The sequence below is a fragment of the Penicillium solitum genome (assembly GCF_028829755.1).
Source record: "Penicillium solitum strain IBT 25940 chromosome Unknown utg000008l_segment0_segment0, whole genome shotgun sequence".
Taxonomy (NCBI): domain Eukaryota; kingdom Fungi; phylum Ascomycota; class Eurotiomycetes; order Eurotiales; family Aspergillaceae; genus Penicillium; species Penicillium solitum.
The window spans coordinates 2,042,863-2,066,802 of record NW_027072127.1 but is presented as its reverse complement, the minus strand read 5'-3'; the positions used below and the strand labels follow the sequence as shown (position 1 = coordinate 2,066,802).

Here is a 23,940-nt window from a genome sequence, read left to right as displayed (position 1 = left end):
ACCGAGTCCTGTTTCTCGAGTCGGTATGGCAAGTTGCCTGGTGATAGTCAACGCATTGAGTCAAGTGAAGGATATTGGATGTACAAGATCCGGCCTTGTTCAGGTGCCGAATAATCAGGGCATCCTATCACTATCGCGCGTGGGGGGGTGTTCCCATAACCCTGGGATTTTGAAGCCGCGCAATTGGGAGGGAGAAATAAACACAGTCGAGGTAACAAAGAAAAAGTGGGATGTGTCACAATGAGAGGGTGACCTCTTTCCATGAAGGAGCGAGAGATGGGAAATGTCCCCGGATAGAATGAAAGAGACAGATGAATTGGAGAAGGTTACGTTAGGGCGGTTACGGTGCCTGTTGCTTATCGGCTTATCGTTACCATACAACCTCATTACATACAGTACAAGAGTATAAGGTACAAATGTATAGTTACAGGTAGTTATCCATTGATGAACATTTGAACATCCTGTATATAAATAGTTATATGTACATACATGTATGTATATGTAAGATGTATGTGCCTTTGTCATCTTGATAAGATGTTAGGGAATGAATCTATAACAGTTTCTTATGCCAGCTTTGTTCCTGAAGCCTCAACATTCAGGAACGATCATCCTCTGCAAACTTCTCACGCCAGAATGCACGGTAATGGTTCTGCTCGCCTATCTTAGAGATCTCCTCAACCTCTTGAGGTGTCAGTTTGAATGTAAATGTGCGTAAATAGCTGCTTAGGCGGGATTCTTTGCCACTGGTGGTAATAGACACACAGCCACGGTCAATAGTCCAGCGTAACAGGATCTCGGACTGGCTGACTGCATATTTGGTGGCCAAGGAGGAGAGCAGAGGGTCCAATGGCCCACCCTGAGCCCGGGTGGCAGGAGTGAGACCACCATAACTAACAGTCTTGATACCTTTACTCTCTTGGTAAGGAACAAGATTGCCATGTTGAAGGTAAGGATGGAACTCGATCTGATTCACAGATGGTACCACTTTAGCGGTTTCGAGAATCGTCTCCAAGTCACTTTGGAGGAAATTGGACACGCCAATAGACCGGGCCTTCCCAGATGCCTTTACTTGTTCCATAGCAGTCCAGGCAGCTTGAAGCTCTCCCTTGGACTTTGCAAAGAATGGAGAATGGATCAAGTACCTGCCCCAATTGTCAAAAGCGGTTCCCGAGCGAGCCATCACTCACACCACGTCGGAATTCACTTACAGGTCTACATAGTCAAGCTGGAGCTTCTTGAGACTGGTATCAATGGCCTGAGGAATATCGGCGATATTGGTGATGACCTTGGTTGTCACAATGAGTTTCTCTCGAGGCACCCCGCTCTCTTTGATTGCCTCTCCCAGTTCCTCCTCGGTCTGGTAGATTTCAGCTCCATCGAGGTGGCGGTATCCTAATTTCGTTGCCGTCTTGATTGATTCGACCAATTCACGATTGATACCGGTGTCGGACCTCTTAAACCATGCGGTGCCAGTGCCATACCCAACCTGGATTTGTTAGAGAACATTGCCCCGTATTACGTGGGGGTAATGACGGGTTTACTCACAATAGGGATCGAGGTACCATCATTGAGGTCCAATGTAGGAATAGATGCAATAGTGTTTGACATGATTTCAATTTGGTTTAAAAAGGGTAAATATACTGAAGGATGATGAAAGGTGTAAGTGGGTACTTATATTGTACCTCATCTGTCCCATGGACCTGCGGGCCTGGGCAATGATTAATAATGGTCAATTATGTCATTCCTAGATCCCGGAAAGCTCCCTCTCCATACTTCCTCGTCAATACTTTTAGAACCTTCACTTGAATTCATATTGAATTACTTTAGGTCTCTCTCTATGAACTTTCGCGTGCTTGCGTGTTCAAGAAATTGGTATATGTTTCCACGCAGCTTTCGGCCTCCGTCGGTTCGGAATCGTTTAAACAAAATGGTCTCACATCTTTCAACTGCCGGGGTCTCCCTGGCTGAGTTACCGAAATCAAATGTTTTCACTTCCAAATTGCCCTCTGATCCGGCTTTTGAAACACCGGAATCCTCGCATAAAGCCCCAAGGGAAACTTTAGGGCCTCGCATGGTCAAAGGAGCTTTGTTCACATACATTCGCCCAGAGCAGACCGATGACCCAGAACTACTGGGAGTCAGTTTGAAAGCGATGAAAGACTTAGGATTGAAACCAGGCGAGGAACAAACACCACAATTCAAGGGGCTGGTTGCCGGGAATGAGATTTGGTGGAACGAGGAACAGGGTGGAATCTACCCATGGGCACAGTGTTATGGAGGTCAGTATCGACATCATCATGATGCATGAGAAATGCAACGAGACTAACATGAATAGGGTGGCAATTGTAAGCTACGAAAGGAGCTAGAGACGTAACGTTAACGGCTGACAACATGTAGCGGTTCATGGGCCGGACAACTTGGAGACGGGGTAAGTCAATAAGTTGACATGCAACCAAGTCCTCGGCTCCCTAGACATACTAATGACCGGAAAATTAGCGTGCAATCAGTCTCTTCGAATGTGCCAACCCGCAGACAAATACGCGGTATGAGCTGCAACTGAAAGGAGCAGGCAAAACACCCTACTCGCGTTTCGCAGATGGCAAAGCTGTCCTCCGGTCAAGTATCCGTGAATACGTGGTCTCAGAAGGTAAGAAACCCTGCATGAAACTCGAGGACAGACCACTGAAAGATTAGCAGCTCTCTCTGCCCTCGGTATACCAACCACTCGGGCACTCTCACTCACCTTGGTTCCCAATGCCAAGGTACTGCGAGAGCGTCTTGAACCAGGAGCAATTGTTGCTCGGTTTGCTGAGAGTTGGCTAAGAATCGGCACCTTTGATCTTCTTCGCGTTCGCGGAGATCGCGAGCTGATCAGAAAGCTTGCGACATATGTTGCAGAAGACGTCTTTAGCGGATGGGAATCCCTTCCCGCAATTGTATCGTTGCGGGACCAGCAGTCTGCCACGCAAATCGATAATCCCCAAAGGGGTATTCCTGGCGATCAAGTACAAGAACACCAGGATATACAAGAAAATCGATTTGCTAGACTGTATCGAGAAATCGCTCGCCGCAATGCTACGACAGTGGCCGCGTGGCAGGCCTACGGCTTCATGAATGGCGTGCTGAATACTGACAACACATCCATTTACGGCTTGTCGCTGGACTACGGCCCGTTTGCGTTCATGGACAACTTTGATCCCCAGTACACCCCGAACCATGATGACCATATGCTGCGATACGCCTATCGCAACCAACCCAGCATTATCTGGTGGAATCTAGTCCGACTCGGGGAGTCACTAGGCGAGTTGATTGGGGCTGGAAACCGGGTTGACGACGAGAGCTTTGTCAACGACGGGGTGACGGAGGAGTTTGAACCTGAACTCGTCAAACGTGCGGAGAAGATAATTGAGCGTGTGGGCGAGGAGTTCAAAGCAGTATTCCTAAACGAATACAAGCGCTTGATGGGCCAAAGGCTAGGACTAAAAACACAGGCCGAGTCAGACTTCCAAAATCTTTTTTCAGAGATGCTCGACACACTTGAAGCACTCGAACTGGACTTCAACCACTTCTTCCGCCGGCTATCGGGGATGCCACTGTCTAATCTGGATACTGAAGAAGGCCGAAGAGAAGCAGCCTCGGTCTTCTTCCACGCTGAAGGTTTCGGTGGTATTGGATATACCGAGGCTACAGCTAGAGATCGCATTGCGAAATGGCTGGATAGTTGGCGGCTTCGCGTCCTAGAGGACTGGGGCCCCGGAAACGACGAGGAAAGACAAAAGGCCATGAAATCCGTGAACCCGAATGTAAGTACCTGTTAAAATCTTGTTTTTGGGGGGAAGTCCGGCGCAGATTGACTAACCCATTGATAGTTTGTGCCTCGAGGGTGGATTCTCGACGAGGTCATCGAGCGTGTGGAGCGCAAAGGAGACCGAGATATTCTTGGCCGGATCATGCATATGTCTCTGAACCCGTTCAACGATAGATGGGATCTTCACAAGGAAGAGGAAGAGCGTTTCTGTGGGGATGTTCCCAAGTACAAGAGGGCTATGATGTGCAGTTGCAGTTCATAATCAAGCTACGAGCGCTATGCGGATCCCGACTCTCTAGGGGGGCGAAGGTATGGTATGACTTCAAAAAGAAAGAGAGAAATCAGAACCGATTTGAGCTAGATGATAAATGTGTCGACTCCCTCACGAGATAGGCCGAGATAATTTAAAACGTGCAAATGCTCGGATTTGCCAGGCTCCCCTACTTCACATTTTATACGCATTATCATAAAAACCGGGAAAATTACCAAACAACCTAGGTAAGAGGCATCAAAAGTTAGATCATGTCAACCTTGTCAGTTGTTGATCTCTAATCATACATTTTCAGGAAAAAAAGAGAAATTCGTTTCGTGCATGCATGAAAAATGTCGTCCAATCCCATGGAAACTGTAGAAAGATGTTGACCAAAAGAGCAATGCAAGCAATGGGCAATGGGCACCTTAGTTCGGGCAAGCGGACTGAACGTGACCGGGCTGCTTGCACTTGTAGCACATGCGCTCACCCTTGGCCTCAGTGGGGCAGTCGCGAGAGACGTGACCGACTTCGCCGCCTAATCATGAGTTAGTAGCAGATTCCAGACAAAATGAGAGACGCCCGAGAAGAGACGCCCGAGATCACTGACAGTTGTAGCACTTCTGACCCTGGGTGCAGTCACGGGCCATGTGGCCGAAGCCACCGCAGGAGTAGCAGGTCTGTTGACGACCACCGGCACCACCGGGACCACCGAAACCACCACCGTATCCGCCAGCGCTGTAACCACCGCCGTAGTTACCACCCTGAGAGCAGTTGCGTGCGATGTGGCCGACCTGTCCGCACTTGTAGCACTCCTGAGAACCACCGCCGCTGTAGTTGCTGTCGCCACCCTGGGGGCATTCGCGAGAAAGGTGTCCGGTCTGGCCGCAACGGTAGCACGACTTCTCCTTGGCAGGTTCCTGGCATTCACGGCCTTTTTTTGAAATGTTAGTGAAGTCCAGAGTCTGCGAGCTTCAACTTCAACTTACTCAAGTGACCTTGGCCTGTAATTGGGATTGACTTGATTAGCAAAGTTCTAATAACCCATCCAAATGTCTAATGGACGATTTTGAGATGAGCATACCGTTGCAGTTGTAGCTATTGGAAGACTGGATTAGCTTTTTAGATTGACAAATCCAAGGTAAAGGGGAATTACCAGGTAGGGTTTCCCTTCTTAGGGCAGTCCTTGGCCTATACAAAGAGCAGATAAGCTTCAGGTTCTTCTTTCCTTTTTCGTTCAAATTTTCAGAGGGAAGTTAGGCAAAGGTTGTATTTACCTGGTGAGAGGCCTCGCCGCCTATCAAGGAAGAGTGTTAGTTATAAAAAAAAACATTCCAAAATATTCCAAAAAATACAAAAAAAAGTAAATCAGGGATCAGGTATCAGGTTGCGCAATCAAAGTCACAAGAGAGTCTCCAATTCGAATGCCACACAAGCTTCCAAGTGAATATGACGTATTCACACTTTTGAATCGAATTGACTCCAGTTGAAGAAAAAGAACATACAGTTGAAGCAGCCACCACGTCCAGCAGGGGGGAAGTCCATATTTGAATATTGGGGAGGTTTTATAAGAAAAGAAAGGGAATCAAAAGAAAAAAAGAGGTCAAGTTAAAAATGAAGAAGAGTCTGCAAAAAAAAAAAATCATAATATTGTAGTGCGGGGAGAAATCTTCCCGCAAAAGCTGACCGCCCTGAAAGAGAGACATTCCATTTAAGAGACATCTTAGGAGATCTTAGGAGATGGGTTATCTCTCGGGGCTCCCTTTTTTCTCTTCACTTGTAATTCCTTTGTTTTCTTATGTCCAGTTTATATAATGAAAGTCACGGATTTAGAAAATGCCTGTTTGTCTGTCCCCTCTTATCCGTTTTGACGAAGGGGTAAAAAAAAAGAGAGGGTTCTCAGGTCTCTAAAGGTGTAATGGATTGAGAATAGAAGGGAAAAAGACAGAAGTGAATCAAAATTTCAGGGTCCTCGACTTTTATATAGGGACCCCCTGTCCTGCCAGGGTCCCCAGTCACAGGGTTGAGTACCTTGTGCTACATGCACATCAACAGGTTTAGGCTGATGCAAAGTTCAAAGGTTAGGGACTACCTAGGTAGTTCTTTCTTTTTTCCCTCTCTGTTATTGGATTATTGGCATACCTTGACATACATATATCCATGGATAGATATACTCGGTGTCAGGTGAAGTCGTAGCACTCCAGTAGTTGTGTTCCGGTCTTTTCTCGAAGGAGCAGTACCCGTTCTTCGTCAAATCCGATAGGCAAGGTCAATTCTTCCTCCACATTTACACGGTCCAAATTGTGGGAAATCGTTCCTAGTCCTAGTTCGGGGTCGGGCTCTCCATCCTTGTTTTCAGCGTTGAGCTGAACACCGTTCTCCTCGAAGAATTTGCGGCCCAGGGATGATATCGCCATCTCCAACTCCCAGATTCGAATCTCATCCCCTCGAGAGCTTATAGAGACAGCTTTCCCGCGGTTGGTCACCTGAACAGCAGATACGGAAGAGGTATGGCCCCAAAGTCGCCGGCCACCTTGGACAAACAAAGATTCCAATGTAGATACCACAAGGTACATAGTCAACGTGTTGTCGGCATGAGAGGTCAGCAGGTATGGATGGGAATAGGACATGGAGGTTGGCGGTTGTTGATGTATGATAGACGGTGCCCCAGGGTCGATACGAGGTTGATTCTCGACCGACTCGCTTGCAGAGTGTCGCCTTTTTCGGGATTGAAGGGGCCTCAACCCAAATTGGGAATCCACTGTAGTAGCCAGTCGGGAATCAAGTTGTTGCCCGTCTTTGCCGAGACGCAATTCTTGAATCCCTAGAGACCACCCACAGCCAATGTGGAAGAAACTATACACAATAGTAGCCACAATTTTAAAGGACGACACTCTAAGAGATACTGTCATGGGTGCAACAATGTTATCTGCCTTGAGGGAGGCAACCTGGCGGGGCCCCGAGGCCTCGGCGGTTTCCCCTGCTCGATGGGTGCCAGGTTGCAGATTGTATAAGGTCAAAACTTTGTGCTGGGATACTACCATTAAATACGGCGACGAGAGGGCCATTGCCGTTATAGCAGAATCACTGCAGCCGACATGAGAGGACTGCAAGCCTAGCTGGGACGTTTGAAGGTTTAAGATGAAGAGACTGAAGTGACCATTTTCCAGTCCGACTGAGATCTCGATCTTATCTTGGACCTGGCTGACCGCCAAGGCGGTTGGGGTCAGAGGTAATGATTCGGATGGAGCCGACAAAGGAATTCTTGCAAGACAGCGCGCTGAATCTCTTGTGGTCCAAGCCCGGAGCCCGTGTGCTGAATCCGCGGTGAAGACAATCCCAGCACAAAATCTGACCAGCGTAGGAGGGCATGGTGGCTGAGGAAACTCTACCTCAGTAACCCGGCATAGCCCTTTGGACCAATTATGCCGGAGCCGATACTGCCGTTTCCAATTGCCCTCCTGTGCCAAGTGCCCATGATCGAACCATGTTGCGACCTTGGGCGTATAATCCGTCTTGGCTGGAAGGGTGGTGCGTCTAGTATTTGCGAGGCAGCGGGCACGGGGCCGCACCCATTCCGAGTAGTATTGCCTTTTCCATATCTCAGAGTCCCCACCAAGAGCATGGAAGCGATGTGATAACCTGGAGGTAGCAAGTCAGCGAAACCGCCAAGGACCGACGACATTAGGAGTATAGATACCTTTGACACACGTTAAGGGATGATACTGGTAAAAATGAAAGGATATGGAGGAGCAACTCATTGCTCAGACGAGACAGACGATCAACAGGCCCAATATCGTTCCGAGTACGGATCCGCTTTTGCGGTAGATCGGAGTCCCAGTGGTCTCTGCACCGTTTGAACATCCTGTCTCAGGATTCAACAAAAAGAGAGGCCTGTAAGGGGACTAGTTAAATCAATCGGAGAAGTCATTCCGCACGCTTGGAGGAACACAGTGGTTGAAAGTGGAGGGACAATTGCAGGTGGAGTCGGCCCCGAGCCACCGGGGAAGCTTATCAGTAAGTGATAAGCTCACGTGTGCCCATTTGGCCTCGACGCGTCGCGTTTGTATCGCTCTGGGTGACTAGAACGTCTACAACTTGGGGAGCATTTTTTTCTCTTTGCTTTCCTTCTCTCATGATTCATGTCATTTCCCTCGATGGTACACTAGAAATCTCACAATGGAAGTGGTCAAGGAGCTCCACGCTGCTGTGGCAAATGCCTGTGAGGCCTCCTTCGACAATGCCTACAAACACATGAAATCCCATATTGATGCACACGCCAAAGAGGCAGAAATGAAAGAATCAATGGCCAGTCAAGCCCAGCGATGGTCAGAGACCAGAATTCGAGAGCTTGAGCATGATATCATGGTACTCCGGAGTGAGCTGCAACAATATGAAGTTGATCCACGAGATCTTGAACTTCCCGGGGAATATGCCAATCTAGAGACCGAATTTGACCCGAAGAATCTGTGGGGGGAAGACCTGGATGATAATGATCACCGCACTGCTCGAAAGTCTCGGAAAAGAGTTGAGGCCAAATACACCGCGCTTTATACAAATTTGCAGACCTTCATCCAAACTTGGAGTGGTCTCAAATCCCGGGTGTTGCAACATAAAAAGAAATTACGGCGATGGGACCAACAATTAGAGCGTGGGGAATTCTCGCTTGTTCTCAATGGCCAACCCGTCACATTCCGCAGAGTGGAAAGTCCCACCCCTGAGGATGTTGACGAAGAACACTCAAAGGCCCAAGGATTTTCAAAGAAACGTCCAAGAGAAGAGTGTCCAGATATTCCTGCCAAGGCCATCAGGTTATCGCAACGAAGGTCCCGTGCAGACGATGTGCACGCAGATATAAAGGTTGAAAATGATAGCCAAAGACTAATTCATGGCCTAAGATCGGAGTCGGCCTCCACTCAGTCTAGTTCTCCTAGACCCGATATGGGACCCTCGGAATATTCTGATACAACATGTCTCTTATCCGATGCCCGCCAGCAGCAGACTCGGCAGAGGCTTTCCACAACACTTCCCGACAGGCATCCCGAGCATACCCAGCCGGCGGTCATCAGATCGGAGCGCCCTACACTTGTTAAAAATGAGATATTGTCCTCGAGCCCAGCCCGAAGTTCAATGCACAACAGTGAACAGCCATTTGTAAGCACGCAAGATCTCGATGAGATAGGAGACAGGATACGCACACCAATCAAACGGAAAGCCTACCGGGATGTCAATCATGCAGACGCTTTGAATTTGGAGAACGATACAAATAACGCATGTCACTCAAAGCGAATTAGAATTGGCCAGCAAACATCCCAACAGTCATCTATACTCCAACCGGTTGATGGCAACGCACGCAGGGCCACATTATCTGTACTGGGGTCTTCCACAAAACGCCTTCAAGATCTGGAGCGACGCGCAATACCAGCTCTGGCAGAAGATGGCGAGGATGCGATATCCTTACGGATGTCTCCGAAAATCGGCTCCGGTGTCAATCTTGGACCTTTGGGGGCAAAGACAAATGGTGGGTTTGCACAGGGACGTCTAGGAAATCTTTTAGAACGATCGGTACCTTCCAAATCACCACTTCATTTGTCGAGCAGAGTCTCCGGCCCAGACTCAGCAAGGGCGCCCGATACACCGCACAGTGATCAAACAACACCCAGGATGTCAAGTCAAATGGCCCCAGACATAGACCCCGATGATGAACCATTTAGGGCAAGACCTCTTCGTCGTCTTGGGTTGGAACATTTCAAGATAAACCCAGCTAGAAATCAAGGGCTTGATTACGCATATCAAGCAGTTGTCCGAAAGAAGGATGACCGCAAATGCATATCAGGTTGCACCCGCCCGGGATGCTGTGGGGATCGGTTCCGGGCCATGGCCCGCCTTGGGGGTCTCCCCGGTAAATCTGGAGCAGAGCAAGAGGAAGAAGACCAGGCAATCCTACAAGAGTTTGCCGGTGAAGATACACGATTGCTTCAAAACATGAGCGGCAAAGAGCGTGAAAATCTCCTGGTGGAAGCGAGAGCCAGGGCTCTGGCCAACCAGTATGGACGACATCGGCATACTCACAAGCGGGCTCAATCCCCTCCTGGCTTCTGGCGGACTGAGATGCCAGATACACAGGAGGAGGAGGAGGATCTTGAAGCTGCCAAGAGGTTGGAGCGTGAGAAAGTGGAAGAGCGATATCGAGAGGCTATGCGCCCTGGGGGGTTATGGACATGGGCAGATGAATAAGATTTACATATTTCTACCTATGTATGACCTGTTCGATATTATTCCATGGTTGGAAACACATCATAAAGGTTATCATAAACCGTCAGTTCAATTGTCATGCATAGATCTAAGTATATAAGTATGAAAAGGCCAAAAGCATCAACCTCGGCCCAAGGCATCTTGGCGGACGCGGGACCACGTGCCCCTGTAACCTCCCGAGGTCACCCTCCCCCGGATCTCATCCCCTCCGTCGCAGCTATCTCAACATGCTTGGAGCTTAAAGATGGAAACCGTTCGCAATATTCAGAATCCAATACCTCCGGTGCTCTTGCAACCATCCAAATGGCTTTCTATCTATGAAGACTTCGTGACCAAGAACGCTAGCTCGGTTGGTCAAGTCGAGTCGGCGCTGAGATCTTTGACTTATATCATCCCAGGTGAGTCCTCATTCGGTTTGATCATGCAGCTGTTGAAAAATCTAACAAATACCTTCTATCAGGGCGATACCGCGAATCAGAGATACCATCAGAATGTGGTTAGTGTAACATTGTACTTGCCTTTGAGCGCGCCTACTGATACCCCCTGCAGTGCACTCTGGTGTCCAGTTGTTATCGTTATACCATGACTCTCTTGTTTCGCGAGTTGTTGATCGGCTTCCATCGACTGTACCCCGGCCACCGCCCACTCCCCACTCCCGATATACCAAATACTGGACCTCTCGCTCCTCGCTCTATCGCCAGGTAGCGCTTGCGCTACAAATGCTCCAGTATACCGAGCTTCTCTGGGAGATGGCGGCGCGGCGGCGCGGCCAGAAAACCCGCTGGCGCGTGGTTATCTTTATTGAATTCGCAAAGGCAGTCTGCCGCTTGCTTCTTCTGCGATTGACCAACTCCAGACCGCTTGTGAGCCCTCCACTTCCAGAGCGCGAGGTAGATCCGAGAACAACAGAAGAAGAGGAACCACGAAGTGACTGGAACGGAATGGACACTCCGGTCAGCGAGCGGTCTTCAGACTTGAGTTGGACGATGCCTCGCACAGGACTTTCCCTTCCGTCTCTCCCCGACGTAAACGATGTGTCGAACTATCTCATCTCCAAAGTACTTACAGCAGATGACATCAAACCCCCTAACGCACTCCTCCACCGGGCGACGGGACAAGGGCAATTAGCCGAAGTGCTATACATCCTTCGGCCTGTTGTCTACGCAATGGCGATGCAGAAGTGGCGTGGTGATAGGCGAAGCTGGCGGCCCTGGCTTATTGGATTTGGGATGGAGTATGGCTGTCGCCAGCTCGCAAAGCGTGACTTCCGTGAACGGGTCGCTGGCGGTCTTCGAGGACTTACAGGGCTTGAGCGAGAGGAGCTGAAGAAGCGTGGATGGTCAATGGGCTGGTGGATGATGCGAGGCGCATTCTACGAAAACATCACTAAGTAAGAACCCCGACTCTGTTCTCTCTCCAGGTTCCCCTTTGAATACTGATATTGTGAAACAGGCCATGGCTGCACAGTTTAACTGGAAAGATGAAAGGCAAGCCGTTGTTGGACTTGGTGGGCAGTGTTGTGGAGGACTACGAATACCTTTGGGACAACTTCTACTTCTCGACTGCTACACTGTGAATTTCCACGGATGAGCCCAGATCTTTTTCACCCTTGATACCCATTATTTCTATGTACGAGTCTTTTTTATGCTATTCCATCTTTCGTTTTTTCTCACTCTTGCTGAAGCAAGCGCAAGGGGTATCATTAATGTTTTATTAAGTTTCATGTCTAATCACATTACACGGAGCATTCGCATTCAGAGAACCTCAGTTTGCCTGTGGCCGTACCAATCCCGTAATCCAATCTTGCCCGTGCTTTTCCCGGGGGCTGATGACAGTAAGAACTCATTCAGCCGAGGTGCCCCTTCCTCCTCTTCGTCGGGCCAGTCGACTCGTGCTCCTCCTTTCATTTCAAGCATCTCCTTCGCAGTGCCCCAGCTGAATCGACACTCGTTGCCCCATCCAAACACAGGGTCCATGTTGCGTCGAAGCCAGCCGACGCACTTGGAGTCCGAGGGATAGCCACTTCCCCAAGTCTCGGGGGTTGGAGTAAGTGACTGCTGAGCGCGAAGCACGGCCTCGTACATGACTTCCAGTGCAACATCTCGCGTCACCTTGGCGGCCACACTGGCGGCACTGACACAGGGATACAAGGAATCGGCCTTCTTTGCCACTGTGATTTTGAGAGATGGGAAAATTCGCTCCAATTTTTGTTGGTATGTGGCAGGGTTCCCAATCGTGTCGATGTATACCTCTCGCACATCCACCCCTCGGTCTTCAACAACTCCTCGAATGATCTCCACTGTGGCATCCATGGCCTGGGCGTTCAGATTATATACTGCGGTGGGTGACCTCATCATGCCAGAAGAGATGTCGCGCGCCGAAAGTACTTTGACCGCATAGCCGCAGGACTCGAACAACGAGTCTCCTGGTGTATTCAATAGATGCATCAAATTTGCTCGCACAGCAGGCGTCAGCACTTTGCTGTCGTCAAAGCTATGTTTTTCGGTCAAAAGCGAGTGATGGAGATCAAGAGGGAGATAGAAGGCACCATAGACCATTGGCCCTAGGACTGGGCCACGGCCAGCTTCATCGACACCCAAGACACATGGTGTACTCTCAACTGTATCGTGAATTTTGGGCGAGGTCTCTTGGGGCGTGATTGCTTTTGGGCATGGGGTGTAGTACGCGTAGGATTCGCCGGAGAGAAGGGATTCTGGAATCACACTAGGAGGAATAAAGGTAGACGATTCCTTGGGAGGATTGACGGAGGGAGTATTATTTGGCATAATAGGCATCTAGAAGATTGAAGAGGGTTAAAGAAAAAGAAAGAAAAAAAGAAAGTCTTTGGAGTACAAAGGGCAAATGCCAAAAGATCGAGTGAACGAGTGAACGCGTCGACCGTTCGGGATTAGCGGGGGCGCGTGTTGCTCTTCCCGCCTAAATTCCGCATTCCTCCCCTCCACCTTGTGTCTCTGTCTCTTTTGACGGCTTTTCTTTGAATCTCTCCTTAATATTTTGATTATTCTATCCTGGTGCTCAACTTTCAATATGGCACGAGGGCCCGGAAAGGCCCGCGACTTCGACTACTCCAATGTGGGAACCAAGGGAAGGTGAATATGTCATCGTCAATTTCACTGGACATTTATACTGATTCCGTCTAGACGCACTGGCATATCTCTGAAAGAGGGTCGACGCGACGAACATGGAATGGAAGAAGTAGACGGTCTCTTTTCATCTCCTGAAAAATCGCCTGTGGAGTTGAATGGCTTTCAAGACGTGGAAAATGAATCTTCAGTTGGATCTGAGGTCATGTCAATGGACGAAGGTGGGCCAATACAGTGTCGCCTTACATTTTGCCGATTCATTGCGTGCTGATGCAAATTCTATAGGCAATGCGCCAGATCCCATGGACTTCCTGAAAGGCACAAATGGCTCACGTACCTCTTTTCTCCCCCGGCCTGCCGCGCGGTCGCCAATGAAGACTGGTCTCACTGGGTCCCCGCGGAGGACTCCAGCGTTGCAATCAACTCCAGACCCGCAGGATATTGAGTCATCTAGTCCGTCCGACGGCAAAGGTTACGCGGACGCACAGGCAGAATCGCGTCAAGATCCATCTCCTCTTTCCACTCGCTCGGTAAACGTGGGACGCTCGAACCAGAGGAATGGCACATGGCAAAAGCCTCCTACGAAAGCCCAACTAGCAGCAGAATTTGAACCCGCAGTCATACATGACTTTTCCGACTTTTCCGACGGCGACGAGAATGCCAATGCATTCACCGCAATACAACAAGATTTCGGCGACAGCCTGAATGTCGATTCTGACTCAGTTGCTGCAGAGGATCTATCCGATTCTCCCGGGCAAGACCAACGCGATCATGATGACAATTCATCTACGGCCGAAACGACGCCGCCTTGGGAGGAACCCGTCGTGGCCTCCAAGTCAACAAAGAAGGCCGCGCCAAAGACCAAGATAGACAAGAATCATGCGAACCCCCCTGCGCCGCGCGGACGTCCAAAGTCTCAGCGCCGTAATGTCGAAGAAGATGCCGACCCCAGACCAACCAAAAAGCGGAACACGAAAGCATCCCCACCGGTGCGTGAACCTTTAGAACCAGAATTGGATCGAGTGGTTGAGAATTACGCCAACCGCACAGGCCCTTTGAAAGGCCGAAGTTTGTATATCCTCAAGCGTGAGAATCCTACCGACAACAGTGCGACTCACACTCGATCTGGGCGGGTTTCGGTCCGACCACTAGCATACTGGCGCAATGAACGGTGCGTCTTCGGTGATGGTGAGGCAGCCGAGGGGCATCGCTACCCTCTTTCAACCATTAAAGAGGTAATTCGCACCGAGGAGCAAGAGCCGGAAAAGAAGAAGAAGGGGAAACGCTCAACGTCTCACAAGTCCAAGTCCAAGAAACAAAAGGATGACTCTTCAGACGAGGATGAGGATGTTGATCTCTGGGAGAAGGAAGGCGGTGTTCTTCATGGCTACACCCTTAAATGGGACGGGAAAACACAGACCAGTTCGAAGGAGGAGGAAGTCCTAGGTATGAACCCCTCAACCCCTTTATGGTTGATTCCTTTACTAAGTCCATCTTGATACAGACATTGCATATGCTCCCTCTGGAATTGAAACCAGAGAAGTCAAAGACTCGACATTCCGATTTGCGAAGCTGCTTAGCTCGTCGTTCATCGGGTCTGGAGTTGTGGAGCTCCCCCCTGATGGAGTCAAGAAACCTAAGAACTCGAAGAAAATGCACATGGTCTTTTATGTCTGTCACGGCCGTGTTCAAGTGGATATCTCAGGTGTCCAGTTTAGTGCTGGAAAAGGTTGTGTTTTCCAAGTTCCTCGTGGTGAGTCTCATTTCCCCTAGCTTCTTTGATCCGTATTAGGGAACTGACACCAGGATCCCATCTCTAGGTAACTATTATAGCTTTGCAAACACCCATCAAAAAGAGGCTCGACTTTTCTTCACGCAAGGCTGTGTCCCCGATGAGAACGAGAATGAAGACGACGCACCGCAGATGTCTCATGATGCCGGCCCTGAGAGCGAATTCGAAGCCGACACTCCCACCGCTCCTGTTCATGTCCCTGCTAAGAAAGCCAAGGGGCGTCCCAAGGGAAAGCAGAAGAAGACAGGCAAATGATTACTTCCATTAGCTCTGCCCTCTAACTCCTGTTCTCATGTTTGTAGGCATTGACAACGCGCCATGATACTTTTCTTCTACGTGGATACCCTGGAATTTTATTTTGTGGGCGTCTAAATGTCTTTTTTATTGTTATTAGTTCTTCAGCGATTTGATTTCATACGATTACCAGGGAATTTGGCGTTTTTTTTTTTTTTGTTTTTTCTTTCTTTTTTCCCCCCCTTCTTCGCCTGTATCTCCGGTTAATTATGCAGTATCTATTGGTGATAATTGGTGATGGACGAGCAACTAAGAGAAGGTGGGAAATATCGAAATGTATTCGTTCCAAGTATACATACCCAGAATATCAAATCTCTTCCATTAGGTCATCTAGATCGTCGTCTAGACCCAACGGGGGGAACTCCCCAACCTCGACCTTCTCAGGCTTCACAAAGACACCTCTGTTGCTTAAGCACTCGAAGTAGCGCTGTCCGCCCACACTACCGTCATTCTTCCCCATCGGCTCGTCAAGCTCAATCCCGACCCAGATTGGCTGGAGATCTGCCGGAAGTTCTGCATCCTGTTGCAGCTCGCGACCCGGTCCGGTAATAGGAATAGTCGGAACAGGTCCAACGAAGCGGATCGTGCCACGTCGAATATGCGGTGGAGATGAAGGCAAAACGATGGCCCGTTTAGCAATAGTGATTTCTGCCAAGATGTCATTAGGTCAATGGAAAAAAAAAAAAGGGAAGAAAATCGCATTGACACTCGAGGTGTTTGTTTCAACGAACCTCTCGTTTGAACCTCGTTCTGGTCTTTCTCAACTTGATGGCGTAGAGCATCTTCGGGGGATAGAGCGTTAGGATCAAACCGACCCAGCTTCTGGTTCTTCTTCCAAGCCAATACCGAGTCCGAACGGGCTTCGTATGTCTCGGTTGGCAGCACATATTTCTCGACCGATGACAAATCGGTGAAGTTAGCCCGCATGGTTTGTGGGCGGCTGTCATTGACCTGGTGAGGATACAAATCAGCATATACTCAGAATTCGTGACATAGAGCTCTTGCCCTGACAACTCGAATCAAAGGATATGTCATTTTGTGTCCAGTAAAGCAGCCAGAGTAGAGTCTAGGAGAAAGAAAGGAGAACCAACCTCGATCTCCGACCCCTTCACCAACCCCCAATCCCCAATTAGGCGGTCGTCCCCATCGGCCCATTGGTCAGGTCGACCGGGGACTTTCACCCGCAGGCGCTGGCATCCTGGTGGGATTCCCGTCATAGTCTCCAGTTTTGCCTTGACCTGCATCACCGTCCAGGTTGGGGTGATACGGCGCTCAGTCAGGAATCGAGGCTCCGAATCCCCAGGCTTTGCTAAAGCCGCATTGGTGATGATGACGGAGATATCCATCGGGGTAGGCTGGAACGCCATGTTGTCTCTGTGTATCAATTGTTTTTGCCTTTGCGTATTTCTAGAAAAAAATGTTAGAGTGGGCTATGAATCAACGCAAGTTCTTGATGTAGGGTGTGAGGTATTCCAAGGAAAAGAAATCGAGATCAGACAACTAGATCCATGATTCCATAATCCTTAGAGTAACCAAAATAAGAAAAGAATAAATAAGAAAGGAATAAAAACAAGAAGAGACTATGCATTCAGCACTATTGCATGCTGAATTGCTAATATCAAATTCCCCTGAGAGGCTCACAAGAAGCTGCTGGAACTTTCCAGGGCAAATTCGTGGCATTATTTGATGGCAGAAGCACAACCCATTCTAGACCAGAAAAGAAAAAGGAACATCTTTGAACGGGGTAGTACTTACAATTAATCTTGTACTCCCCTGTGGTTGACAGGAAAAGGAATATATCGCCCCTCGAAGAAGCGATGATTAGTAAGCAGGGTCCGCCAGGAACAGGCACTGCTTGATGCTACACGCAGTTCAGAATGGAATTGGCAAATGATCTATGACCTTTACGGAGGACAAGGTGCAACCAAGGGATATCCCTGTTCAGTGCAGATTATATAGATAAATACCTAGGTAGATAAACAATTGCCTAAACGGGATGTAGGATGTTGAAGTCAACGTTCTGTAAGAAATCCATAGTTAACTAGTTAGCTTACTTACATGTATTATAGTTGGTGGAGGTTACCTATCTACAATATGTACAGTATGCACAATAGATCAATATAAATAGATCAATAAAGTATGTAGGTATATGTATTTAATTAATACTGACCTTGGAAATACGATATCGCGTGTTAGGACATATCTAGTTATTCCCATAGAGCAATTCAAATCGAGCTATATATTATTGAACCCAGGTCCATCAAGAATATATTCTATACTATGTCATAGTAGCTTGCATTCTATTTTCACTGTAATTCTACATCTATACATTCCACATCACCGAATATGATGTAGATATTATGCGTTACAAATCGCGAGCCACGTGATATCCGTTCTCGCTTGACTTTTCCACTCATCAACAGCTCCCACCTTATTCACAACGAGAGCATCATGGCGTCCCAACAGACAGGCGAAGCATATGAACAGCAAAATGTCCATGAGGTGTACCAGGAGATTGCTCAGCATTTCTCCGCCACTCGTTACAAGGTGTGTTGATAAGTCACTGGCTACCTCAAAACTCCACCAGGTTCCCCCAAACTCACCACTTTTCCAGCCATGGCCTATAGTCGAGCGGTTCCTCACGGGCCTAGCACCAGGCGCAGTGGGTCTAGATGTAGGATGTGGTAATGGCAAAAACCTGATGGTCAATCGAGATGTTTTTATCATTGCTTCAGATAGGTATGTATGTGTTTGAGATGAATTATTGAATTTTTTGGATTTTGGGATTTTCTATAGACAGCTTTATTTCCTTGGGATACCATTTCATCCATTTGTATCCCTTTAGCTTGGTCTGGGCTAACCCGATGGCAGATCTGAAAACCTGGCTCGGATTGCTCTGCAGCACCAGCCACATTCGACTGTAGTGGCCGATATTCTTGACCTCCCACACCGGGATGCAACCTTTGACTTTGCCATTTCAATCGCGGTGGTGCACCATCTTTCCACCCCAGCCCGGCGAGTCCAAGCTGTCGCTGAGATCCTGCGAACTGTGAAGCATGGTTCAGAGACACAGGAGGGTGGCAAGATCCTGATATACGCCTGGGCTCTTGAGCAAAAGAACAGCCGTAGAGGTTGGGACAAGGGCGATGAGCAAGATCGAATGGTTCCCTGGGTTCGTAAGGGTGATCAACCCCAGACTTTCCATCGCTACTACCACCTGTACGCGGAAGGCGAGCTGGAGCGTGACATCGGCAATGCTGGCGGTCGTGTGCTAGAATCCGGGTATGAGAAAGATAACTGGTGGGCGATCGCAACCCCCCAAACGGCTCATGACGTTTGAAACATGTGATATGCGCTCCGAGAACCAGCCTCGGAGTCATAGAAGAAAAAAACACATCAATTCGCACTTGCTGGCCCCGCCAAAATTTCAGCAAACAAAGGGAAAGAACGCAACAAACACCGAGGGGTAGAAATCATCTATACGATTCAGTATCCCCACAAATCACGATATACCTCCAACCGGCGCTATGCAATTCGTAACAGAAAACCACAAAAGGAAAACAGAAAGGAAAAAAAAAAAAAAAAAAAAAAATAGAGGGGAAACTCAAGGAAAGACGTGTAGGCGTCATCTTCGTCATCTCATCCCTAGGGCATGGTTCGAGGGGGCATGCTAAGGTGAGGGCCCATGAGGCCTGGTGGGGGAATTCCCATCTCCGGCGGTCGTCCAATTCCATAGAACTCTCTCGGGGGAGGTGGAGCGGGTGCGTATGCAGGAACACCTGCAGTGAGCTCTTCGAGGGAGGGAAGTTGAGGTGGAAGACCCGGTAGATGGCCTGGGATTGCGCGTGAGGAAGATCCCTTTCTCGGCCGGGATAGAGAAGTGCTGGCGCGGCGTGTTCTGGTGGTGGGGGGATCGATGGCGGCACTTGAGAGAGAGAATGGCACTACACCTGCGCGCCGAGCCATCTCTTGTTCCCCCAGCTGCCAGTGCATGGCCTCTGCTGCACGCCATGGGATAGCCATTTCCTCCGCTACCTTGGACCACATTTCGGCTTTGAATCTATTCAGATGAGGGTGAGATTAGTGGATTTGTTTCCTTTTCCGAGCTGCTTTTCTCCCTTTCCCCAAACCTACCTCTCATATAACCGGGCGAGTTTGTTCTTCTTATCTTCATCCCATTCACTTCGGCGTTCCAGGTAGTTCTGATAATGAAGACGGCAACTGATGGCACTGCGGCCGGGGAGTCGTTTGCTGATATCCTCCCACTTCATCCCACTCCCACGCAGTTCGATGATCAAGGCATCCTCATCTGGCGACCACTTGGACTGTTTCTTTGCTGGAGATTCGGAGGTGTGCGAGGGCTGCAGGCGCTTGGCAGCACCCGACGGGCCGGTCTTGGTCAAGGGCGGCATGGCCATGGCAGCCGGGCCCGGCATTGTCATCATGGGACCCAAGCCCAGCGGTGGCCCTATGGGTCTGGGTGGGTACCCGGTGTTCAGAGCCGGGGCGGTTTCTTCCTCATCTTGGGGCTTGAGTAGCAGTGAGATATCCACTTTGACTGGAGGCAATATAGGCCGATTTTGTAACGCGATCATATGCGCGGATGAGCACCGGTGAATAGAATCAGAAAACAAAGCAGCAGGGAGATCCCCAACTGGAAGGGGAAGGGGCGAGGGAAGAAAAGAAAAAAAGGGAAAAGACGGAAGGTTCTCGTGATCCCAAGTCTTGTCCCAAATATGACGACAGAACGATCAAACGTCCCAGATCAATAGCAGAAGCTCCAACCTCTTTTTTTCTTCTTTCGAATTGAAATATATTGAGTGGCAATCTCCAGGATTATCACAGAATCGAAAGAATAGAAATGAGGGGGAAGGAAGTATATGAGAAGGTATGTTAATGAAGAGAGAGAGGGAGTCAATTGTAGAATTCCAGAAGAAAGAAAAGGGAGAAGGGAAAGAAAAAAGGACCATATGAAGCATCCAACTCGAAAGGTGAAACGAATCCCGAAGTGACAGCTGATCTAAACCTATCTTGAAGAGAGAGGAGAAAAAAAGAAGAGTCTTAGACCGTTGGGGGGGGGGGGTGGACTAATTAAGGGTAATGGCTGTTACAAGAGGGTAAAAAATCCCCAAATCCAAAATTACCTCCATATCCACTGGGGTTTTAATTAAAGATGCGGTCAGTTCCCCTGTTCTACTTTGTTCTATTTTCTTTTCTTTTTTTTTTTTTTTTTTTTAGTTGGGTGTTTAGAGATGTGGAGAGTATAGAATGATCTCTCAATGGTAATCGGAGTCATAGGAATACCTCACCCCGTTCTCTTTTTCTCCCAGTTGGAACTACTACTAGATCTGAATAGGTAGTAGTATACTGAGTATACCGAGTATACAAAGTAGAGACGGTAAATGTTTGATATGACCTGCAGAGTTTCATACTAACCCAGAAAAGGAAGAGGGGCAGAGCGGTAGTACTTAGCATAGCATAGTATTTAGTTAGTACTTAGTTAACTCAGGTAGTATAACAAACTAGTACTTAGCAGAGTAAGTAGTTACGTGCTCTTTAACTAATTCAACTAATTAATCCTAATTGGTATCTTTTGGGGAATTCGGATTCGGGTTCTAGAAATGATCAAACATCCAATATCCCATTTAATTAAATAATAATATAATAATATAAAATACATATAATATACATATAATATAAATAATATAAAATAAAACAAAAAAATAAAAATAAAATCACCCGGGGACCCGCATCACCCTTTGGTTAAATGAGAACGGTCTTCTCCGGTCCAGAGCCTAGCCCCAACTAAAAGTTCCAGATCCTTTTAACGGCTTTTACTACGGAGTATATACTACTAGTTACGGAGTATAACATACGTACTTTATAAGGTGTTCACGGGGATTTTACTCTATCTCTGGGAACCAGTCGGGGATTTTTCTCTTCTTCACTTCCAAGGTTCTTCTTCTTCCCCCCCCCCCTTGCTCTTTGTGGGGCTTTTCCGGGTTCCCGACTCTCGGGTGTCCATGTGTTTTCTTCATACAATATACATTATACAGGAGTACATTATATATATATACCTACCTATATATATATATATATGAGTATATAAATACAAGTGGGCGAATTTGAATCTACCATGTAACATATTTTTTTTTTCTTACTTTTTTATATAACAGTGAAATTGAAGGGAATCCTATTCTATACCATGTACTCCGTAGACCATGGAGATTTAAGATAATTCTCAAGGCCCAGGCTAAGGTCTCAGAACCCGTCTCTTGAACGACGGGGCACGCGTTCACGCATTTCCAAAATTGAAGGGACTGGTGGGTCATTTCAATTTCCGTTAAATAGCCCTGTCAATTTCCTGTCAATTTCCTGTCAATTTCCTGTCAATTTCCTGTCAATTTCCTACCAATTTCCTACCAATTTCCACTTGGGTAGCTAATTTCCCAATGGCAGTCTAGGCACGTCATGCCCGTTGGACCCAGAAACCGGGCAGACGTCTAGACCGAACACGAGTTCCTTTCCCAGGTTTGGGATTGAATCCTGGAATCCTTATATTATTTAAATTATATAATGATAGAATGATATATTATTAAAGCTATATTATATGACCTCCCCTTTCCGACGACGATCCTTTCTTTTTTTTTTTCTCCCTGAAACATCCATTCAGTCAATGCACCAAGGATCAGCAACCCATCCCTCTCTTCCTGTTCCTACTTCCGGGACTCCAAATCTCGTCTATCAACTGTCCCATCAGGCAATAAAAAGGCAAGAGTCGAACGTGTGGAAGTGGATCATGGACAACGTTCGTAAGACGATCGTTGCCTCCCTTGGCTTGGGAGCCAGCACAGACACGCCCCGTTCGGCAGCGGCTTCATCGACCTTATGATCCGCTTGGAGCAACGGGGACAATCCGTTAGACCAATAGCCCGGGTTATGTCCGAACGGGGGGGGAAGAAGACAAGGTAAAAATTGGGATATATATACTCGGTACTCTGTTTATTTAAAAAAAAAACCCCTCTCCCCCTAAAAAAAAAACAGTATGAGAGAATTCACAGGCCATATCTCGAGACCTCGGACAAAAAGGTCCTAGGTAGTCAGACACGGGAAGAAGAAGCCAAGTGTGTGGTGATACACGCAGAATGTCCTCAACGGTGCACCGGGGGAGAATGACCAGCTCAGCCAACCATGAAGAAATAACGGTGTGGAGTTGCAAGGAGGGGCAAACGTCGGATCATCATCACCAATGACTGAAGTGGTAACGAAGAGCTGGTGGCGCTGCGCGGAGTGTTTCTCTTTTCTATTTATTATCGCGATCGCCCTAAATATCCGACACGCACCCGTTGGACCCGGTTTTTTTGGTGGGTTTTGATTCGAAGCTCATTATTTTAGTGTCTTTCGGTCCTTGCCATCCTTGTGATCATTTCAGGTATTGATATTAGGGGGGTTTCTCTGGGAGCTTATAGGGTTGTCTCTTACCTCCGGTATGTACCTACCACTAGCCACATATGCACCGTGAACGGAGAATTTTGGGAGACGGTTCCACTTAGATCATTGAGATCATCTACTTCAGCTGAAGTGGCGCTCAACCGTTTGGATTTGGGGGGCAATGCGCTCAACGGTGGATCTTCGGTAGATGCGAGGAACCCTGCTGTCAATACCTTAGTTTTTTTTTTTTTTTTGGTATATATTATATATAATATTTGCTGTGGATCATCGGGGCAGGTCGTACTGGTTCCGAGGGTGGACGTATCTCAAAATCCATGCATATACATACTACCTAGATTCCATAAGTCCTTAACAGAAAGTACCAAGATACCTCCATATAGCAGGAAGATATAGCTTTCGGCCGGATCTCTGGACATGCCACAACCAATCATCAGCCTTGAGATTCCTATTTCATTTGACTCCACATCTGAAACAGCTGCCTTGTGGTGGGGGGGGGGGGGGGGGGGGGGGGTCAAGTCTCTTCTAGACACTGATACACCCTTTATAGACACTTTATAGGTGGAACTGGTTCATTATTTTCTCCTACTCCATACCTACACTGATAGAGTTAAGATTATCTGGATAGACTGGTCTCGAACATTCTTAAACGAAAAACCGGGGGGAAACATCGTTTATAAAAAAAAGGAAATTGGCTGAATTCCAACTCATTAAGGGTCCCACTGGGCCCTGAAATTTGACGGAAATTGGAAATTGGAAGTGAAATTGGAAGTGAAATTGAAATTGTTCCTTGACCAGTTTGATCTCGGGGATGCCCAAACTCACCACATTCATTTTCAACTTTTTTTTCTTTTTCTCTCTTTGAGTGAAAACAGCCTCGAGTTATTCTATTAATAGAGAGATGGACATATTCCTTCTCCCAAAGGAAATTTCTTTGTTGAGGTATGGCAAGCCGACTTTGACTCAAATGTAATATCGTGGAACTGGA

The 23,940-nt window shown here is 48.0% G+C and overlaps 11 protein-coding genes across 11 annotated transcripts; 5 read left to right on the top strand and 6 right to left on the bottom strand.

Annotated features, from left to right (window-relative positions):
• Positions 1-595: 595 nt before the first annotated feature.
• N7455_010093 (aldo/keto reductase) lies at positions 596-1,608 on the bottom strand (the record flags this gene model as incomplete). The annotated part of the gene is made up of 3 exons (XM_040957482.2): positions 596-1,142; positions 1,209-1,486; positions 1,546-1,608. The coding sequence occupies 3 exons, from the start codon at positions 1,606-1,608 to the stop codon at positions 596-598; spliced, it is 888 nt and encodes a 295-aa protein (XP_040812114.1).
• A 183-nt stretch (positions 1,609-1,791) lies between these two features.
• On the top strand, positions 1,792-4,070 carry N7455_010092 (uncharacterized protein; the record flags this gene model as incomplete). The annotated part of the gene is made up of 6 exons (XM_040957379.2): positions 1,792-2,279; positions 2,336-2,345; positions 2,398-2,428; positions 2,497-2,647; positions 2,698-3,803; positions 3,870-4,070. The coding sequence occupies exons 1-6, from the start codon at positions 1,838-1,840 to the stop codon at positions 4,068-4,070; spliced, it is 1,941 nt and encodes a 646-aa protein (XP_040812180.2). The 5' UTR covers positions 1,792-1,837.
• Positions 4,071-4,486: 416 nt separating this feature from the next.
• N7455_010091 (uncharacterized protein) lies at positions 4,487-5,603 on the bottom strand (the record flags this gene model as incomplete). The annotated part of the gene is made up of 7 exons (XM_040957398.1): positions 4,487-4,596; positions 4,669-4,992; positions 5,048-5,062; positions 5,143-5,156; positions 5,215-5,249; positions 5,336-5,355; positions 5,564-5,603. The coding sequence occupies 7 exons, from the start codon at positions 5,601-5,603 to the stop codon at positions 4,487-4,489; spliced, it is 558 nt and encodes a 185-aa protein (XP_040812095.1).
• A 635-nt stretch (positions 5,604-6,238) lies between these two features.
• On the bottom strand, positions 6,239-7,922 carry N7455_010090 (WD domain protein; the record flags this gene model as incomplete). Its single annotated transcript, XM_040957462.2, has 2 exons — positions 6,239-7,700; positions 7,759-7,922. 2 exons carry the CDS (start codon positions 7,920-7,922, stop codon positions 6,239-6,241), a joined length of 1,626 nt encoding a protein of 541 aa, XP_040812172.2.
• A 315-nt stretch (positions 7,923-8,237) lies between these two features.
• Positions 8,238-10,295, top strand: N7455_010089 (SAE2 C-terminal domain-containing protein; the record flags this gene model as incomplete). The annotated part of the gene is made up of 1 exon (XM_040957458.2): positions 8,238-10,295. The coding sequence occupies one exon, from the start codon at positions 8,238-8,240 to the stop codon at positions 10,293-10,295; it is 2,058 nt and encodes a 685-aa protein (XP_040812088.2).
• A 262-nt stretch (positions 10,296-10,557) lies between these two features.
• On the top strand, positions 10,558-11,889 carry N7455_010088 (peroxisomal membrane protein PEX16; the record flags this gene model as incomplete). The annotated part of the gene is made up of 4 exons (XM_040957399.2): positions 10,558-10,711; positions 10,774-10,809; positions 10,863-11,703; positions 11,766-11,889. 4 exons carry the CDS (start codon positions 10,558-10,560, stop codon positions 11,887-11,889), a joined length of 1,155 nt encoding a protein of 384 aa, XP_040812027.1.
• Positions 11,890-12,067: 178 nt separating this feature from the next.
• On the bottom strand, positions 12,068-13,108 carry N7455_010087 (ribonuclease H2 catalytic subunit RNH201; the record flags this gene model as incomplete). Its single annotated transcript, XM_040957377.2, has 1 exon — positions 12,068-13,108. The coding sequence occupies one exon, from the start codon at positions 13,106-13,108 to the stop codon at positions 12,068-12,070; it is 1,041 nt and encodes a 346-aa protein (XP_040812102.2).
• A 253-nt stretch (positions 13,109-13,361) lies between these two features.
• On the top strand, positions 13,362-15,464 carry N7455_010086 (Cupin domain protein; the record flags this gene model as incomplete). The annotated part of the gene is made up of 5 exons (XM_040957486.2): positions 13,362-13,423; positions 13,475-13,638; positions 13,703-14,863; positions 14,922-15,170; positions 15,238-15,464. The coding sequence occupies 5 exons, from the start codon at positions 13,362-13,364 to the stop codon at positions 15,462-15,464; spliced, it is 1,863 nt and encodes a 620-aa protein (XP_040812055.2).
• Positions 15,465-15,692: 228 nt separating this feature from the next.
• N7455_010085 (TBCB family protein) lies at positions 15,693-17,047 on the bottom strand. Its single transcript, XM_040957513.2, has 3 exons — positions 16,595-17,047; positions 16,235-16,454; positions 15,693-16,151 (listed from the first exon to the last, which is right to left on the bottom strand). The coding sequence occupies exons 1-3, from the start codon at positions 16,868-16,870 to the stop codon at positions 15,811-15,813; spliced, it is 837 nt and encodes a 278-aa protein (XP_040812041.1). The 5' UTR covers positions 16,871-17,047; the 3' UTR covers positions 15,693-15,810.
• Positions 17,048-17,949: 902 nt separating this feature from the next.
• On the top strand, positions 17,950-19,082 carry N7455_010084 (tRNA (carboxymethyluridine(34)-5-O)-methyltransferase). The gene is made up of 3 exons (XM_040957527.2): positions 17,950-18,050; positions 18,118-18,242; positions 18,375-19,082. The coding sequence occupies exons 1-3, from the start codon at positions 17,955-17,957 to the stop codon at positions 18,841-18,843; spliced, it is 690 nt and encodes a 229-aa protein (XP_040812155.1). The 5' UTR covers positions 17,950-17,954; the 3' UTR covers positions 18,844-19,082.
• Positions 19,083-19,148: 66 nt separating this feature from the next.
• Positions 19,149-20,098, bottom strand: N7455_010083 (MYB DNA-binding domain protein; the record flags this gene model as incomplete). Its single annotated transcript, XM_040957489.1, has 2 exons — positions 19,149-19,563; positions 19,638-20,098. The coding sequence occupies 2 exons, from the start codon at positions 20,096-20,098 to the stop codon at positions 19,149-19,151; spliced, it is 876 nt and encodes a 291-aa protein (XP_040812109.1).
• Positions 20,099-23,940: the final 3,842 nt, after the last annotated feature.

Excerpts from the sequence above, each read along its gene's own strand:
- N7455_010085 (XM_040957513.2), bottom strand. The coding sequence starts at position 16,870 with ATGGCGTTCCAGCCTACCCCGATGGATATCTCCGTCATCATCACCAAT. Across the intron at positions 16,455-16,594 it reads TGAAGGGGTCGGAGATCGAG|GTCAATGACAGCCGCCCACA; the intron begins GTTGGTTCTCCT and ends TATCCTCACCAG. Across the intron at positions 16,152-16,234 it reads GAACGAGGTTCAAACGAGAG|AAATCACTATTGCTAAACGG; the intron begins GTTCGTTGAAAC and ends ACATCTTGGCAG.
- N7455_010084 (XM_040957527.2), top strand. The coding sequence starts at position 17,955 with ATGGCGTCCCAACAGACAGGCGAAGCATATGAACAGCAAAATGTCCAT. Across the intron at positions 18,051-18,117 it reads TCTCCGCCACTCGTTACAAG|CCATGGCCTATAGTCGAGCG; the intron begins GTGTGTTGATAA and ends CCACTTTTCCAG. Across the intron at positions 18,243-18,374 it reads TTTATCATTGCTTCAGATAG|ATCTGAAAACCTGGCTCGGA; the intron begins GTATGTATGTGT and ends ACCCGATGGCAG.